At 42.6% G+C, this 17,100-nt stretch overlaps 1 protein-coding gene across 6 annotated transcripts in view; it reads right to left on the bottom strand.

The window, feature by feature from the left end:
- Window positions 1-17,100, bottom strand: part of CRIM1 (cysteine rich transmembrane BMP regulator 1) — a 300,395-nt gene that overhangs the window by 173,300 nt on the left and 109,995 nt on the right. For 4 of the 6 annotated variants that reach the window (XM_073338355.1, XM_073338356.1, XM_073338359.1 and 1 more), the window contains exon 3: window positions 9,742-9,984. The exons of the other annotated variants lie outside the window; for them this stretch is intronic. In XM_073338355.1, coding sequence (XP_073194456.1) covers window positions 9,742-9,984 — 243 coding nt within the window. The remainder of the gene's footprint in view (window positions 1-9,741; window positions 9,985-17,100) is intronic. 6 annotated transcript variants of the gene reach the window in all.

Here is a 17,100-nt window from a genome sequence, read left to right as displayed (position 1 = left end):
GGGGAAGAAAAAGGTCTTATACTCTGGGAGCACTCTACAGTATTTGAAAAAGTCAAATGTCACAGCTGAGGGACATGGCAGGATTCCAAAGGAATACACTCAAATGGTCTGACTCCTTCCTGGAGAGACTCATCCAGTGGTAATGATGGGAAACAGCACTTCCACCATCTCTGCACCTATGGAGTTTCTCAAATACCAACCCCCTTTGTTACTATTCAATATTCTCATGCAACAACTAGGAGGTAAGACATAATAGGCACAAGTGCCAACAGTATGCAGATGACACTCAGTTCTATCTATCCTTCAAAATATACATTACCACAACTGTCAGCCAGTGAGTTCAGTGTTTTGCCAAGATCAGCTCATGGATTGAATAAGAGTCGCTTGAAGCTAAAGGTGAGTTAAATGGACGTTATGCTTATTGGTAGAAGAAAACACTAAGAAATGTGGAGATATAGTGAAGTCTCCTGTAGCTGAAGATACTCAAACACAACTGGCCAAGTCAGTCCACAGTTTAAGAGCGCTCCTGGATTCCTTGCTGACATTAAACCCTCAGACAGCAGCACCCACAAGAGTTTCTCAAGATGTTCTGTCCTGATGGGTCCTCCATGTTAGGCACATGTGCACCCATGCACCTTTAACAAGACATTTTTCTTCAGCAGTGCCTGTTGACCTGTGGCTGAGCCCTACACACCCTCATGTTTTGGACCGAGGTTATATAGGGAGAGGCAGACCCACCATCATTTCAGCTCCTTCTCAACAACAAAGTCTAATCGCAAGAACTCAGAAGCAGAGGGGAAGGAGGATGGATAGTGGAGAATGCACAGGGACAAAACATCTCAAAACTCCAGTTACTATATACGAAGGTGAGTTACTTCTTCTTCAAGTGATTGTCCCACGTTAGAGGACTCCTGAACAGTACCCAAATTATGGAGGATGGTGCTGAAGAGAGAAGTTAAGAATGGTTAGGAGAGTCTCACCAACAGCAGCATCTGATTTGGAGGCATGAATGACAGCATAATGCCATGAAAGCGGTGAGCATTAACAACTAAGGTGGCAGCCTTGCAAATGTCTAAAAGAGATGTATTTTTGAGCAGTGCTACATAAATGGTTGAGCTCTGGTGGAATGAGCCATCACTCTAGTCACAGGGTGCACCCCCAGCGCTTCTTAACGTGCTAAAATGCATCCTGAAACCCATTTAGGTAGTCTTTGTATGGAAAGAGAATGTCTCCATTGCAGAGAAACTGAAAGGACTAAGTCGAGGAGAGGATCTGAAGGGTTTGGTCCCATTGAGCTAGAAGGCAAAGGCTCTTATGTCTAGAGTATTAAGACTGACCTCTTCCCTTGAAGAAACTTGAGGACTGGGGTGAAAAAATGGAATTTGAATGTCCTGGTTGAGGTGAAAATCTGAAGAGACTTTAGGTAGGATGGAGGATGAAGAGATATTTTGTCTCAGTAGAACACAGTGTATGATAGATCAGCTACAAGCACTCTCAGCTCAATTATTGTTCTGTCTGAAGTCATGGCTACAAAAAACACAGTTTTGTTGGATAAGCGAAGAAGGAAATAGCTCACCAAGGGCTCAAAGGGTGGTTTTCTCAAGGCACTGAACTAAATTAAGGTGCCAAGGTACAATGGGTTGTCTTACGTGAGGGAAGAGGTTGGTTACTCCCTTTAAGAATCTTTTAGTGGTAGTGTTTGTAAAAACTGATGACCTTGGGCTGATTGGTGAAAGCTGTAGGGGCAGCTAAGTGGACTTTAACAGAGATGAATGATAAGTGTAGGCTTTTCAAAATTTAACAGATAATCAAGTCCGATGGAGAAGTGGGCCTCAAAAGGAGACAACGACCACTGTGTGCATCAAAGCTGGAAAGCCTTCCACTTTTGAAGGTATGTTTTCCTTGTGGTGGGTTTCCTACTGTTTCGCAGCACAGACTGTACCTTGAGAGAACAACCTTGCTTCAAGTCCAAGAGCTATCAAGGAGCCATGAATAGAGGTGTAAGAGTGAGATTGTCTGCCTGACTCTTGTGTCATAAGGTCGGGCACCAAAGAAGAGATAAGAGGTGGCCTCAGATATATCAGGTCTGGGAACCATACCTGTCTCAGCCATGTTGGAGCTATGAGGACAAGTACTGCTCTCTCATGTTTCAGCTTGTTCAGGACGCTGAAGAGCAATGGCGTTGGAGAGTAGACATACAGACAAACCAAGGCCAAAGAATAAGGTGGGCATCTCCCAAGGAGTTCTGAGTCCCGCCTTCATCAGAAGCGATAGCATTTTGTGCTTCAAGCTGTTGCAAATAGATCTATTGCTGGGGGGATCTGCGTGAGACATCTTGCAAAAGACAGGATTGCTCAACTCGTACTCATGATCCTGGCAAAAATACTTGTTTCAAGTGTTTCCTATCTTGTACAACCTCCTCCTGCACTCCCAGAGATGTGGCAACCCTTCTCATAAGGTCCTGAAACACTTTACACTCTTCTGGAGGATATTTTAATTTCAGGCCTCATCAGAAGATGATGAAATATGGCAAGGGAGGCACCTACAGGTTCCCGCATTGTTGGAGACTACAGACGAAGGGGAAACAAAGATGATGTGGGATGATAGAGTCTTCCCTAAAGATCCCTGCTATGGATGAAGGCAACCTCCTTCTAGACTGGGACTTTAGGAGATCTTGAAAATCTCAGAGCAGTCAGTCCAAGATGACCAGTAAAGGCCATGGGGGGAGTATTCTACCCTTTGAACTGCCACAAGTGGTGGGCCCCATTCTGAGGATTCCTTGTAAGAATACCAGACATGATTTTTAGATTCGGTATCCCTGGAATGAGGTCCGTGAGATGACCTAAAAGACCTTGGAAGGGAAATTGGTCTCTCGTGGTCCGAGTCTGAAGAGGAGATACAATTCTCCTCAGTAAATGGAGGAGCAGTTCCAGTTGGTGTTTGGAGTTTCACTGTTAGAGAAAACTGGTACTGCCCTAATGTCACTGACATAAAAGCAGCATTGAAGTGAGGTAGCAGCAGTGGGCAAGGCAGCTAAAATGCCAACAGACAGGTTGGTGTTGAGGGAACCGGTCAATGTCCAAAACGAAGAAGCTAAGGAAAGCCATGCTGGAATCATCAACAGTGCAGAGACCAACACCATCAGTGCTAGTTGGTGTAACAAAGAAAAGTCTGGTACTGGCAGACACACTAGGTCCCTCACTGCACAGAAGCCCTGTGGAGTTAACAGTACTGGAAAGGAAGGACCCAGTAATTATGAAGACACCACTCTTGATGGTCCTGGAGGAACAGGAGTCCACGATGCCACATCTGATGAGCATTGGTGCCTGAGACCAGACCTCAACTTGATATCACAGAGCTTTCTTTGTGATGCAAAGAATGGGACTTTGACCGTTTCTGAGATTTGGAGGAGGAGGATGGCTTGGAGTGCTCTGAGATGGCTATCGGGGACAATGAGAAGGGGAGTTTCATTCTCGATTTGGGCTTTGGAGCTGGGGCGGGTGCTCTTCATGGACAAAAAGTCTGCCTTCTCGTGATTGGGATCCAGTTCTAAAGAGGGACACATTTCCTCCTCTGAAAGGTAGACTTGGAGGTGAAAATCCCTCGTTTATTTGTGCTGATAGGAAAAGAGGTACAAATCGAACCTATCCCTAATCTAGACAATACAAACAGCTTTTGTGTCTGTCCATAACAGCGACCATGGCACACTGCTTAAGCCCTGGGAATTTTTTCATGTTAAATCCACCAGATCTTGAACTATACTATTTAACTATACTAAAAATAAACTAGAATTAAAAACCATATAAAGTAAGATGAACTCTTTGCAGACACTGAAAAACCAAAGCTAAACAGCTATGGGAAGCTCTTGCCCTGGGTGGTGAGAAGGAATGGAGAGGGAAGCCCCTTTTATGCCCTTGGGTTGACACACACGGAAAGCATGGACGTTGCCTAATGGTATTACTGGCAAAAGTTTCCGACTCAAGTGCATTGGGAGCATATGCATCTACAATGGAATGTATATGTACACAATCACCTGAAGGAGAACTTCTGAGGTACAAATACAGGGCAGCATACATTATAAGGATCAGGAGTTCAGAGATAAGTGAAAAAAATAATTATAGGCATAGAAAGACTACTGTAAAAAAAGATACAGAGTACAGTGAAACTGTTCAAAGAGGAGATAAATAAAAGGTGAAGGGATAGTCTCTAGGAGAATAGTCCTGTGGTTAACACCTTGAGCTGGACTCCAAAGATCTGGGTTCAATTCCTGACTCTACCACAGAGTGCAACTTTGGGTAAAGCACTTTCGCTCCCTCTCAGCACCCCCTCTATGAAAGAGGATAACACTTTGACCCTTTTATCACCTTGTCTATTTAAGTTTTAAGCTCTTTAGGTCAGGGACTCTCTCTTCTTATGTGCCTGTACAGTATCCAGCACAATGGGGAGCTATTCTTGCCATTCTACCCCAGTACAACCTATGAGAAATCACACATTTTAAGCTCAGAAGGGACCATTATGATAATCTAGATTGGCCTCTTAATAAAGATAGAAATTCAACATAATGAATAGTATACAGAACACAAAATCAGACTCTTCACAAGGGGACATTCAATAAAACTGAAAGGCAAAAATTTGAAATTGATAGAAAACATTTACTTTTTTATTTAACATGTAATTAACCTGTGAAACTCTGCCACTAGCTGGTATTTAAGCCAAGACCTTAGAAATCAAGAAAGGATTAGACATTTATAGGGATAATGAAAAAAAAAACTATAGTATATTAAATACGAGAAAAAAAATGAGAAGGAAGATATACCCTCATTTCAAAAAAACCCAACATGTCCACTGTGGGGTTTCTTCCACAGCTTCTGGTACTGGCCACTGTCAGCAACAGGATACTGGACTACAGGGACCACTGGTCTGATCTAGCATTGATTCTATCAATATAGGCATGTGTGTACCAAGTATAGCACAGCAACAACAGACCTGATGCCTTTGTGACAGTGAGGTCTACTTTTACCCCCAAATCTCCTACTGTTTTTGTATAGATTGTTAGTGCACATTGTGTTGTTTCTGTAAATGTAACTTCCAGAATCTTTTAATGTCAGGTCCCTCTGAAAATCCCCAAACTACAGGCCCCATACAATTTCCATTTGAAATACACAATCACTTATCAGCACGTGTAAGCCACAAAGAAATAAAGTATCTGCCCTATACTGAATATATTTTGCCCATGTATCACAACAATGGTTTGGTCATTTCCCTGTTCGTAAGTCTTGTATTGATGTATTTGGCCTCACCTAGCAGTTTCCTCTGTGATTGCCTACCCTGTCAAATAGTGACAGGGTCATAGAATTTAAGGCTCGAGAGACCACTAGATTATCTGGTCTGACCTCCTTTATAGCAGAGACCACCACCCACACACTAACCCAACAACTGAAATGAGACCAAAGTATTACAACACACAAAAGACTAGACTATTATGAGCAACAGCAGAGAATAGAAGGGCCCGAGGCACACCAATGCTTGAGGACCCTGCACAAGCAGAGAAATGATTAAGTGAGATATACCCAGATAATCCTAGTTTTAGCCAATGATTTTAATTTATTGTATAATGCTATGTTCTATGTAACCATTGTATGCTAAATAGAGTTAAATTGTAGGATTATAGAAGTATAAGGACTTGTTTACACTACAAAATTAGGTCAACTTAATTTAGGTCAACCTACAGCCACTGCAGTAATTCAATTGGCTGTTGGTGTCTACACTACCCTCCTTCTGCCTGTGAAATGCATCCTCACCAGAAGCACTTAAACCAACTGAAGTGGGGCATTGTGGGGCACTGACAGCCAAATGTGGGGCACTGATAGCTACACGGGGCTCACAGCTGAAGCCCCCGATCCACCCTGGGTTGACAGCCCCAGCTGTGAGCCCCACACAAGCTCAATTTCACAGCACAGAGCCTAGCAAGAGTGAAATTGACATTCTTGCCAATTTCATTCTGCCATTGTCTCTGCTCAGAGCAGTCCCACTCTGACAGCTCTGGGAGGAGCTGGGAGCCCAGGCTCTCAGGGCCCAGCAGCTGGGCTCAGAAAAGGGAGCCTTGACAGCAGTGGGGCTCCCAGCAAGGAAAGGAGAGCCAAGGCAGCAGACTGCTGGGAGCAAGTAGCCGGGAACCAGGCAACCAGGCTCTAGTTGGAGCCCCACACTTGCCTTGGGGTGACAGCCCCAGTGAACCAAGTGCAGATTTCACAGTAGGAAACCTACTAGCCTTTCTTGTCAATTTCACAGCTCCACACTGGAGCTGTGAAATTGACAAGAATTTTAATCAACAGCCAAAGTAAGTAACGCAATGTCTACATGGACACTGTGTTGTCCTAAATATACCGAGATAAACCCTACATCTCTTGTGGAAATGGCGTTATGCCGGTGTAGTAGGGCACTTACATCAGCGGGAGCAAGACTCTAGTATAGACACTGACATAGTTAGGTCGACATAAGTTAGATCAACCTAACTCTGTAGTGAGAACCAAGCCTGAGACTGATCAGTAGTTAGAAGGGATGATTATGTATTAGGTATCTAAGTAAGGAGGGCTGAAGTGCAAGACCTCCAGGCAAAGGCCTATAAGATTTTAGCTTAGCTATTTTAGGCCTTAGAGATAAGAAATATTGACATAAGTAAGTGACCAAAGAATAACCTATACCATAAGATTATGGGAAAAGATGTACCAAGAGGTGAAATCGTGAAAAATTAGAAAGATTAATTTAAGATGGCAAAAATGCTGTAGAGTCACATTTCTCTCCAACACTTGCCTTAACCACAGGGTACAGGTTTTGCATCAATGCTAATGAGAATAAAAGGAACTATACACAACCTATAGAAAACGGGGTACCTCAAGTTTTGGGGACACCAGACCAATAAGAAAAAAAGAGGGCTGACACTTTCCTATACATCTGCAGAGCACAGGTATAGTCAAAAAAAATCACATTATAAAAAGGGGGTGCCCAGATTGGGAAAACTCAGCTTCCTATGGGAAACTCCAGCAGGAACTATCCCTCTGCTGATGACCAATCCATGAAAGACTCATCAGACCCTAAAAGTAACTAGGAGGATGTGAGTATGACTGTAGCTAGAATTTGTGGGTGGATATATGTAGGATTTATATATGCTGTGATACTCACAACTGTGCTGGTAACTTTAATAAAACTGATGAGATATTAGCACTTGTTCTTGTGATTGTATATGCTACTTTCCTTGGCCTCCATGTGCTCCTATGTGCTCTAGATTTGAAACAACAGGCAGAGGTAACTCTGTTGAATTTGATACTGTAGACACCAGAGCTGAAACCACAGCTATTGTAATACAAGATCACTAAACTTACTTTAAAAAAAAAATAAAAGGCTACATAGCAAATGACGCACACTCACCTGCTGCACAAGAAGGCGAAAACCCACAGAGCTCACTGCAAATCTAATCTGGGGGGAAATTTCTTCCCGACCACTCATAAGACAATTAATTAGACCCTGAGCATGCGAGCAAGAACTGGCCAGCCACACACCCAAGAAAGAAAATGCACAGTGCCACCTCAGAGCCCTGGCCCACCCTTCCAATGTCCCATCTGTAGCCATGGCCATCTCCTGATTATTCAGAGGAAGGACATTAAAAACAAACCCACTCAGAATACGAGGCGGGGAGGGAGGGAATCCCCTCCTGACCTGTCGGTGGCTGGCTGAAACCCTAAAGTACGAGCTTTAGGATCACAGGACATAGACTAGAAGTGAGCCCCAGGGCTGTTGAGCCTATTCCAAGTACTGATGATGCAGGGTGCTGAGTTTCACCTTTGATTTCAATGGGAGTAGCACCTCACAAGTGAGAGTTATTTGTGTGTTCACACGAAGTGGGAAATGGACAAAGGTTGAACATGTTGCCCAGCTCTCTGAGTGTTCCTTTGACTCATATGTAATGATTGTGTACTTCTTTTAAGTTTGCTAGATCCTCATTTTATAGCCTCTGAAAATCTTCACACTTAGGAAGTATCTTTCTTACCCCTTGCTATATACAGAATCATGGACTCGTAGGACTGGAAGGGACCTCGAGAGGGTACCTAGTCCAGATCCTTACACTCAAGGCAGAACTAAGTATAAGAACATCCCTGACACATGTTTGTCTAAACTCTCTTAAAAAATCTCCAATGATGGAGATTCCACAACCTCCCTAGGAAATTTATTCCAGTGCTTAACCACCCTGACAGTTAGGAATTTTTTCCTAACGTCCAACCTAAATCACCCTTGCTGCAATTTAAGTCCATTGCTTCTTGTCCTATCCTCAGAGGTTAAAGAGAACAATTTTTCTCCCTCCTCCTTGTAACAACCTTTTATGTATTTGAAAACTTATATCTCCTTTCAGTGTTCTCCTCTCCAGACTAAACAAACCCATTTCCCCTCCCTCCCCCCATCTTCTCTTATAGGTCATGTTTTCTAGACCTTTAAATCTTTTTTGTTGTTTTTCTCTGCACTTTCTTCAGTTTGTCCACATCTTTCTTGAAATGTGGCACCCAGAACGGGAGACAATACTCCAGTTGAGGCCTAATCAACGTGGAGTAGAGCAGAAGAATTATTTCTTGTGTCTTGTTTACAACACTCCTGCTAATACGTCCCAGATTGATGTTTGCTTTTTTTTGCAAGTGTTACACTGTTGACTCATATTTAGTTTGTAATCAATGACCCCCAGATCCTTTTCTGCAGTACCCCTTCCTAAGCAGTCATTTCCCATTTTGTGTGTGCAATTGATTGTTCCTTCCTTCCTAAGTGGAGTACTTTGCATTTGTCCTTATTGAATTTCATCCTATTTACTTCAGACCATTTCTCCAGTTTGTCCAGATCGTTTTGAATTTTAATCTTATGTTCCAAAACTCTCGCAACCCCTCCCAGCTTGGTATTGTCCGCAAACTTTATAAGTGTACTCCCTATACCATTATCTAAATCATTGTCGAAGATATTTACCAGAATTGGACTCAGAACTGATTCCTGTGGGACCCTACTCAATTTGCCCTTCCAGCATGAATGTGAACCACTGATAACTACTCTGTGGGAATGGTTTTCCAAGTTATGCACCCACCTTATAGTAGCTCCATCTAGGTTGTACTTCCCTCGTTTGTTTATGAGAAGGTCATGTGAGACAGTATCAAAAGCCTTACTAAAGTCAAGATTATCACATCTACCGCTTCCCCACATCCACAAGGCTTTTTACCCTGTCAAAGACAGCTATTAGGTTTGGTTCTTGACAAATCCATGCTGACTGTTACTTGTCACCTTATTCTCTTCTAGCTGTCTGCAAATTGATGGCTTAATTAAATAGTAAGTGCAGTCCTCCCAGTAAGAAAGGAACTTCTTGGAAGTTGCACATGTTCCGCTTACCCTGAATATCAGATAAGTTGTTTTTGCAAAAATATCTATGGTCGTATACACTACCCTCTCTTATAGCCCCCTGCCCCCATTTAAGTTTATCTCAACCAAGAAAAATATTTGTTTAAATAAGTTCTGGGGGTTTTTAAATGAATGTTGTTCCAGTGATGTGCAGTACACAGCTATTGATGATAATACCACCTGTAATAGGATATTCAGAAGATTTTACATTGCTTACAGTGTAGTCTGTACTGGAAATTATTTTATTATACATTGTGCTTCTTAGAGACAGGTGACGGGGAAAATTTCAACATAAAAAATGGCACCCATTTTTACCTGGTTTACATTCGTAGAGATCACAGCACTCCCCTGGCTTCCCTGATGCTTTAGAAACCAATATATTCAAGTAGCCTGGCTGGCAAACTTTCCTCAAGCAACCTGCAGGGTTGCACACACAGCGGCTTGGAAGTGGACAGCATTCCCCTGGAGGAGCATAACCTTCAATCAAAATGGAATCTTCTGGACAGCGAGGAGAAAACTGGACCTCACAGCGGGCCTTGGAGCAGTCAGGTTTCTCTTCTGAAAAGGAGAGAGAAATCAGCATACTGCGTATGTCAGTAAAACACTGTCCGGACGTTTAAGCTCCACAACACTCCTTTGACAAGCCTGGAGGCTATTACCCTTGCAGGTGATGTGCCACAAGAAAAATAAGGATTGGCTAACATCAACCAAGCTTAACAGCAGCACTGGGATCTACCAAAGTAGTAATATAGATAGAGAGAAGATGATAAATGTATGTTCAATATATTTTACTAAAACTTTATTTGCCTTTATTAAAATTCTTTAGTACTGCAGAATGTAGTGAAGCTAAATGTTTATTTGGCTCTGCTTTAAAAAAAAAATACAACCCACCTCTCTCTCTCTAACTATAGATGAACCTGGTAAAAATGCCTGGCTTTAATGTTGTCTAAGTGTTTCCATACTAAAAACTGGTATTCAGTAGCTTATAACTGTAAATTTCAGCTGTTTGAACTGAAATTTCCCATGCTGGTGTCTGTCTCAGGTTAATTTTTAAGTTTCAGCAAAAACAGTTCAGCTATTTCCAAGAATGAGATAGGGAAAATTTTAAAAAAATTGTACAAACTGTTTCATTAAGAAGCTCTGAAGCCTACATGCTTTGGAGCAGAGACCTGAAATCTGGCTGGGGGAAGAGGGGTCATTCTGGTATCAGGGATGTGCCTTTTGCTGTCCCCATGAAAATCCACTCACATTTAGCCAAGTTATAAGCCTCCAAAAAACAGCAATTCATAAATGTTCAGAAGAGACTTGTAGAGTTTGGCAGCTATGTTCTCTGATGATTCCTTCTGCATTAGGCCTGCTTCCACCCAGGGCTGCAGTATATGAGAAGGACTCGTCCTGCATCCACTCTTCCTAACACAGCTAGGGCCATGGAGACCCTCCTGCACCTGCAGCAGTACCCCTGCTAGTGCCCAGGAAGAGGAAGCGGCCTCACTGGAATGCAGAGAGGTGAGGGGCAGAAGGCACAGACAATCTTGGAAGGTGAGGTAGGGAAAAATGTGGGGTTGAGGGGGTAACAAAAAGTGAGGCAGATACAAGCTGGAGGAAATGGGCTAGAAAGGAGACAAATACAAGCTTGGTAGGGGAAAGTGAATGGCTGAAAAAGGTTATGAGGGTAGAGGAGTAAGACAAAGATAGACTGTGAGCGCTCCTAGGGGCAAGCTGGGTGGATACAGACGGGTCTTCAACCAGTAGCGCACACTCCTTTCCCAAAACCTGGGAAGCAAAGATTCCAGAGTCTCAACATTTTTCTGCTGTCTAGAAAATAATGAAACCCACTGACAAAGCCTGCATCTCACCCACCTGTAATGACTGGTCTACAAAGAGACTAACAGCCTGCTACTTAGATCAGTTATTCCATTAACTCTAGCGGAAGAAGTCTATACTGTGAATCCAACTTTGCTGATGACTCAGTTTCATTCCAGATACTGGTATTTCAGTGGGTTTTTTAAATTGAAACTAGCCAATTATATATTTAACAGTACATTGAAAGAAAGTTATGGTTACATGGGATAGTAGTATTTCCTGACTTTTGAGATTTCAGCCTCTCTTCCTGCTCCCCCATATGGCATCTGTCCTTAGGGAAGGTCTGAACCTCCTTTTCCTGCTCCCACATTGGATCCAGGGGGATCCTTGCCCTACTCAAAGGTCTGGGCCATTCTCTCAGTCCCCCTCACATGAGCTGGATTCTGTGGGACCCTACCCCCTCAGGATGTCTAAGCCCTTCTTCCCCGCCAACCCCAATGTAGAATCTGGGCGGTCCTTGCCTTCTGGGTGGATCTGAACCCCTCTCTCTATATTCTGTTCATGTGACAGGATCCAGGGAGAGGCTGTCCCTGTGGGATATCTGAGCCTCTTCCCTACACCCAACATAAGCCAGGATATGGCCCTGTAACTCTGAGGGGGACTGTCCAGGGGGGTTCCCAAGATACAGCCCCCTGGGGGAAAAAAACAAACAGTTTTTCTTAAAGTTTACAGATTCATCTGTTTTTGTGCAAATCTGGCTCCTAACATGCTAAATGGTTAATGGGACTGGTCACTGAGGAGGAGGGTACATGTTGGAGGATGGTGGAGGAGGTGGGTGATTTGCAGGCTGGGTCTTCTTCAGATGCTCAAAGTTACTGAAACCATCGTGAAATAAAACTGTCAAGATTTGGGGGCCTAGATTATGCTGAGATTTCCCTTAGTGGCCCTGGGAGCAACTTCAAACATTTCAAAGCATGACCATTATCCCTATGCCACTGTAACAAAGTATACCAGGTGCGAGGAAGCACTTGGAACTCTCAGAACAACCTAATGGCCTAAGTGGAAAGAACAGTAGACTAGGACTCAGAAAATCTGGGCTCTATTCCCAGCTCTGCTACTGATCTTCCAGGTGACACTAGCCAAGTCACTTCACCTATCTGTGCCTCATTTTCCCTATCAGTATAATGGGGATGATGTTTTCCTCCTTAGTAAAATGCTCTGAGATCTACTGCTGAAGAGTGCTATGTAAGAGCTCGGTATTATTATAATTATCTGCCCATATAATCTCAACTGCAAATCTTCGAGATAAATACAACTGCCTAAATAAGCACTTACTTCTACTAACACCATTTCTCTTTGCGATTAAAAAAAATTGATTCATGCAGAGTTAAGGTTGTTGCCCACTGATATCTCATGCCCTTTCAGAATGTTAAATTCTGCAAAACTCAAACTTCCGAAAACAAGGAAATACAGAGTTAAGGTGTACAGCCACTGAATCGTTATCATCTTTGAATGATGCCTCAATATGCTCATAATGAACTTCCTCACACACTGCCTGTGCACTGTACCCTACAGGAGCTACCTTACTTACCCAAAACTCAAAAACTTAACCTAATCCACAGAAAGACGACCACATCTGCAACCCTTTCATCTGTATGCACCCGATGCCATCTATACTTTCACTTTCCCTTCATTACACCCACAGACCATACTCAGTTCCATAATCTCCATGGCAAGATACACATACACCCTCCTCCCCCTCTCAGATTACCTCATATCACAATCACAGCTCTGCCAAATTGCTCCAACTAATCCCTCTGTAGTGGGGTGGCTTCCCCACTCCTGCAGAACAGGGGATAAAAGCAGCCCTGGAGAGGGCTGCAGCTGGGAAAAGCTAGGCTGAGTGGGGAAGCAGTCACAGCTGGGGCCATGCCCAATTAGGCCACAGCTGGCACTATAAAAGGGTTGTGAGCCAGAAGCTCAAGGGAGTCTCACTCTAGCCCTAGAGTGGGAAGGGCTAGCTGCCGCAGTGCAGTGCAAGCCTGGTAAACCCCCAGGCTGCAGGCCTTGAGGAAGGCCTATGAAAAAGTCCTGGGGCTGTAGAGGGGCAGCCTGAGACTAGGCAAAGGCAGCAGGTCCTAACCCCTTGCCAATGATGAGTGGCCATGAGAGACTGCAGTCTGCCCCAGTGAGCGGGGGCAAGATGATGACTGGCAGTAACCACTGAGGCAAGGTGGGTTTAGAGGGTTGGGGGTTCCCCTGGGAAGGGAGACCCAGAGTGTGGGGGTACTGCTGGGGCAGAACCCCGAAGTTAAAGGGCACCGGGGTCCAGGAGGGACACAGGGCCTGAGGCAGGCGAGACATGGGCCAGCAGGGGGCACTCCAAGGCTGAAAAGAGCTAATTCCCAGATGACCAGCAGGAGGCTCCACTCTGGTGAGTCCTCGCTTCGCTACACCACCATCATTCAATACAGCTACATACAATACAGTGAACACAGCTGGTATGTATGCAGATAATCCCCAGAGACTATTACCAGCTTCAGGAGGTAAGACTGGATAGGAATGTATTGTAACTCTTCATTTCCTGGTTTTCAGAAGTTTGAGATACTATGAGGTAACATTAACTAACTCTGTGTTAGTGTTTTGTCTGTGAATAGTGAAAGAGAAACAAGCTTGTAATGCAGCCTAAATCATGTAAATGAACAGTTTGATATAGGTGCTGGAAATAGGGATGCTAGGGGATGCTAGGGATGCTAGCTGAACCCCCTGGCCTGAAGTGTTTTCCATCATATACAGGGTTTACAGTTTGGTTCAAAGCTCTCAGCACCTCCACTATCCAAACTATCCCTGCACCCCTGTAGTTCAATGTATATATTCTTTCCCAAGGTTCCACAAAAGTCACTTCCATTCTGCTCTCTCTGTCCTCACCTTTTTATCTTTATCTTTATTCTTTTCCTTTTTAACAAAACACCCTGGCTACAGGCTGCCCTTGAAGCTTTAGAAAATTCTCTTCCATTTGTGGATTCAGAGAACACTAGTATTGCTCTGAAAAAACTACAGTTAATTCAATAGGCTTGAAACATTTTATAAACTACTTTACCTTTCCTTTATCAGCAGCAATGCAATGCAAGTAGAAATAATTGTATCAGCGAACCTGAAGACTCCACTGGGTTTTACCAGATGCCAAAGAAGATGAAAAAAGATGACTGGAGAATAGAGGAAACCTGACGGATAACCAGATATACAGTTTAACTGGTACTACTAGCTGGATTTCCTTTCCATTGTTTCTTGTTTGTCATTTTGCCTAAAAATTGATTGAGGTATATAGTTTGAATGGGTATAAATTTTAAAAAGATTTGCAACCTTGTTTTCATATTTTAATTTTAGTGACCGTTTGGATTTTAGTGTCCCCATGAAGTGTTGAAACTCAACTAACACTGTTTTGGTTATGTGACATTATCTGATTAAACTATGACCATGAAGATCATTGTTGCTACCAGTTGTATAATTGCAACAAATCTTGTACAAAATGTACCATGTAAGATGTCTATGGAAAGGTTATAATTTGCTGAGATGATTATGCATTTGTATGCATGTATCATTTTTGTATTTGAAGTTATGAGTATTGGCTCTATACCTGGATTTCAAATGTTTGTTCCAGGGGTGATGCCCACAACATATTTAGCCTGCACATTGTGGAGGGACCACTCAAATTAAGTGGCTCATCAAGGACACTTACCTCACAATGGACCATGGGAGACTCCTGTGATAATGGACTTTCCTGCTAGAACTAAATGAAGTCATGCATGGACATGTGACTTGCCCATGTGACTCCAAACACCATCTTGCTACCTATAATTTTCTACTAGCTGTGCTGAGGGCTTTGTTTGAAACCATGGATTTCCCTCCACAGGGCAGAAGCTATAGAAGGCGCTGGAAATATCTCCATTTTGCCTCTTTCCTGCTCCAGCCTCCGGACTATGGATTTATACTAATGGGAGCATTCTAACCAAGGTACTGAGAACCTTCCAGTGAGTTAGAAGCAAACAGACTTGACTTAAGACAGCAGTTTATTTAATCCCTGCTACAAGCCTGATCCAACAACTTTGCATTTACTGTATTTGATTCCTTTAACCAACTTTAAGTCTCACCTTTTGTTTTTCTAAATAAACTTTTAGATACTAAATGATTGGCAACAGTGTGATTAATGGGTAAGGTCTGAGTTATATATTGACCTGGGTGTGTGATCCTTTGGGGTCAGAAGAACATTTTATTTGATGATATTGGTCTTAAAGAACTACTCCTCTGTAAATCTCTAGTGTTTTTAGTGGTGATACAAGGACTGGAATGCCTATGAAAACTGCTTTTTCTGACTTCCTGTTTCAAACAGAACTTTACTTTTGTTGCTGGCTTGGTACATCTTATGTTAGAATAACTACCAGTTTCGAGGCATCTGCCCTATTTCTCAACAGTTTGTCCTGAATTTGGTATTCTCAGCTTTGACACATGGAGTCACGGTGACAGAGTGTACAAGGATTCAATTTTCAAAATTGCCTACGTGGTTTAGGATTCTAAGTCTCACCAAAAGGCAACATGACTTAGGTTCCAAAGTCATTTAGTTACCTTTAAAATTTTTACTTAGGTCTAGTATCAGTACTTGAAAAATGATGACATACAAAGCTTTTTTAAATTGTCAAAATGAAGCAAAGCAGAGGCAATAATGCACTTTGCCAGACTAGAACAACATTCACATTTTATGAATTTTTTTCTGTAAACAAGAAAAAATGAAATGTCTCGTTTGATAGTCTTTTGCTCCCCCCAGAATAAAAGACATAGATAATGTCTGCTGAGAAAACTGCTGTTACTGCACATTCAGATATTACCTCCAACTATTATTTAGTAATGAAAGTCCTTCAAACTGAACCTGCATGTCTAATCTTATATAACCCCTTATACTAAACACATGGTCATATTGAACATTAGTGAGTGACCAGGACAAATTACAAAAAGGCATATATTGTGAACAGCCTTATTTGTGAGTCAATATACTAGTTTTGGTATTTGATGGAGATCCTGTCCTGTGGAAATACAACTACAATCTAAACACTAATTGTAGATTAACTCAAGCATATACTTTCATTTTGCCACTCTAAGTGGTTCAGTTGCCCACTGACAACCACTGACTGTTTCTGTCACCCATCCCCCTCACCATTGTCATGCTTACCCTAGTTCCTTTTATCATTCTGACTACAACTTGTATCACATTAGTGATTTAAATATGACATTGAACATAAGTTATCATCATACAGAATGTCAATGACTGAAGAGGCTGGGCACAGGTGCTAATAAGAGCCTCATAACATCCTGATGACCGTTCCAACCATGCTAAATTTACGTTTAACTGCAAGATGTCAGACACTCAGATCAAGATGTGGGACTGGATAGCAAGAGATTGTTCAAGAGTCAAGAAGTAAATCTGTGATCCCCTCACAAGTAATGGGAAAAGGGGAGGAGGAGAACCTTTCAAAAGAAACACTGTCACAGGAGCCAGAGAAAGCTTGAAGATCACTCGGCCCTCAAAAAAAACCCCAACAAATAGTTTAACTGAGCTGGAGAGCTGTAGGGAATTGAAAGGCTCCTCCAGGAGCCCTGGGTCAACAGAGAACTAGAGCTGAGCAAATAACTGATCTTTCAGTTTGGTGGAGGTACTGAAAATTTTGGGAAAAAACTGGCTCATTTCAAACTATACCTGAAATTCTTTTTCCCCCCTCAGCAAAATGAAAAACTAAAGAGATTATTCTGTACTGAATAAAGTATTTTGACCCTTTTTTTTTTTGGCATTTCATTTTGTTTTCAGGCATTTCTTTTTCA

This window comes from Lepidochelys kempii, chromosome 3 (genome assembly GCF_965140285.1).
Source record: "Lepidochelys kempii isolate rLepKem1 chromosome 3, rLepKem1.hap1, whole genome shotgun sequence".
Lineage (NCBI taxonomy): Eukaryota > Metazoa > Chordata > Testudines > Cheloniidae > Lepidochelys > Lepidochelys kempii.
Note: the sequence above shows the minus strand (reverse complement) of the source record. Positions and strands in the feature narration are given on the sequence as shown.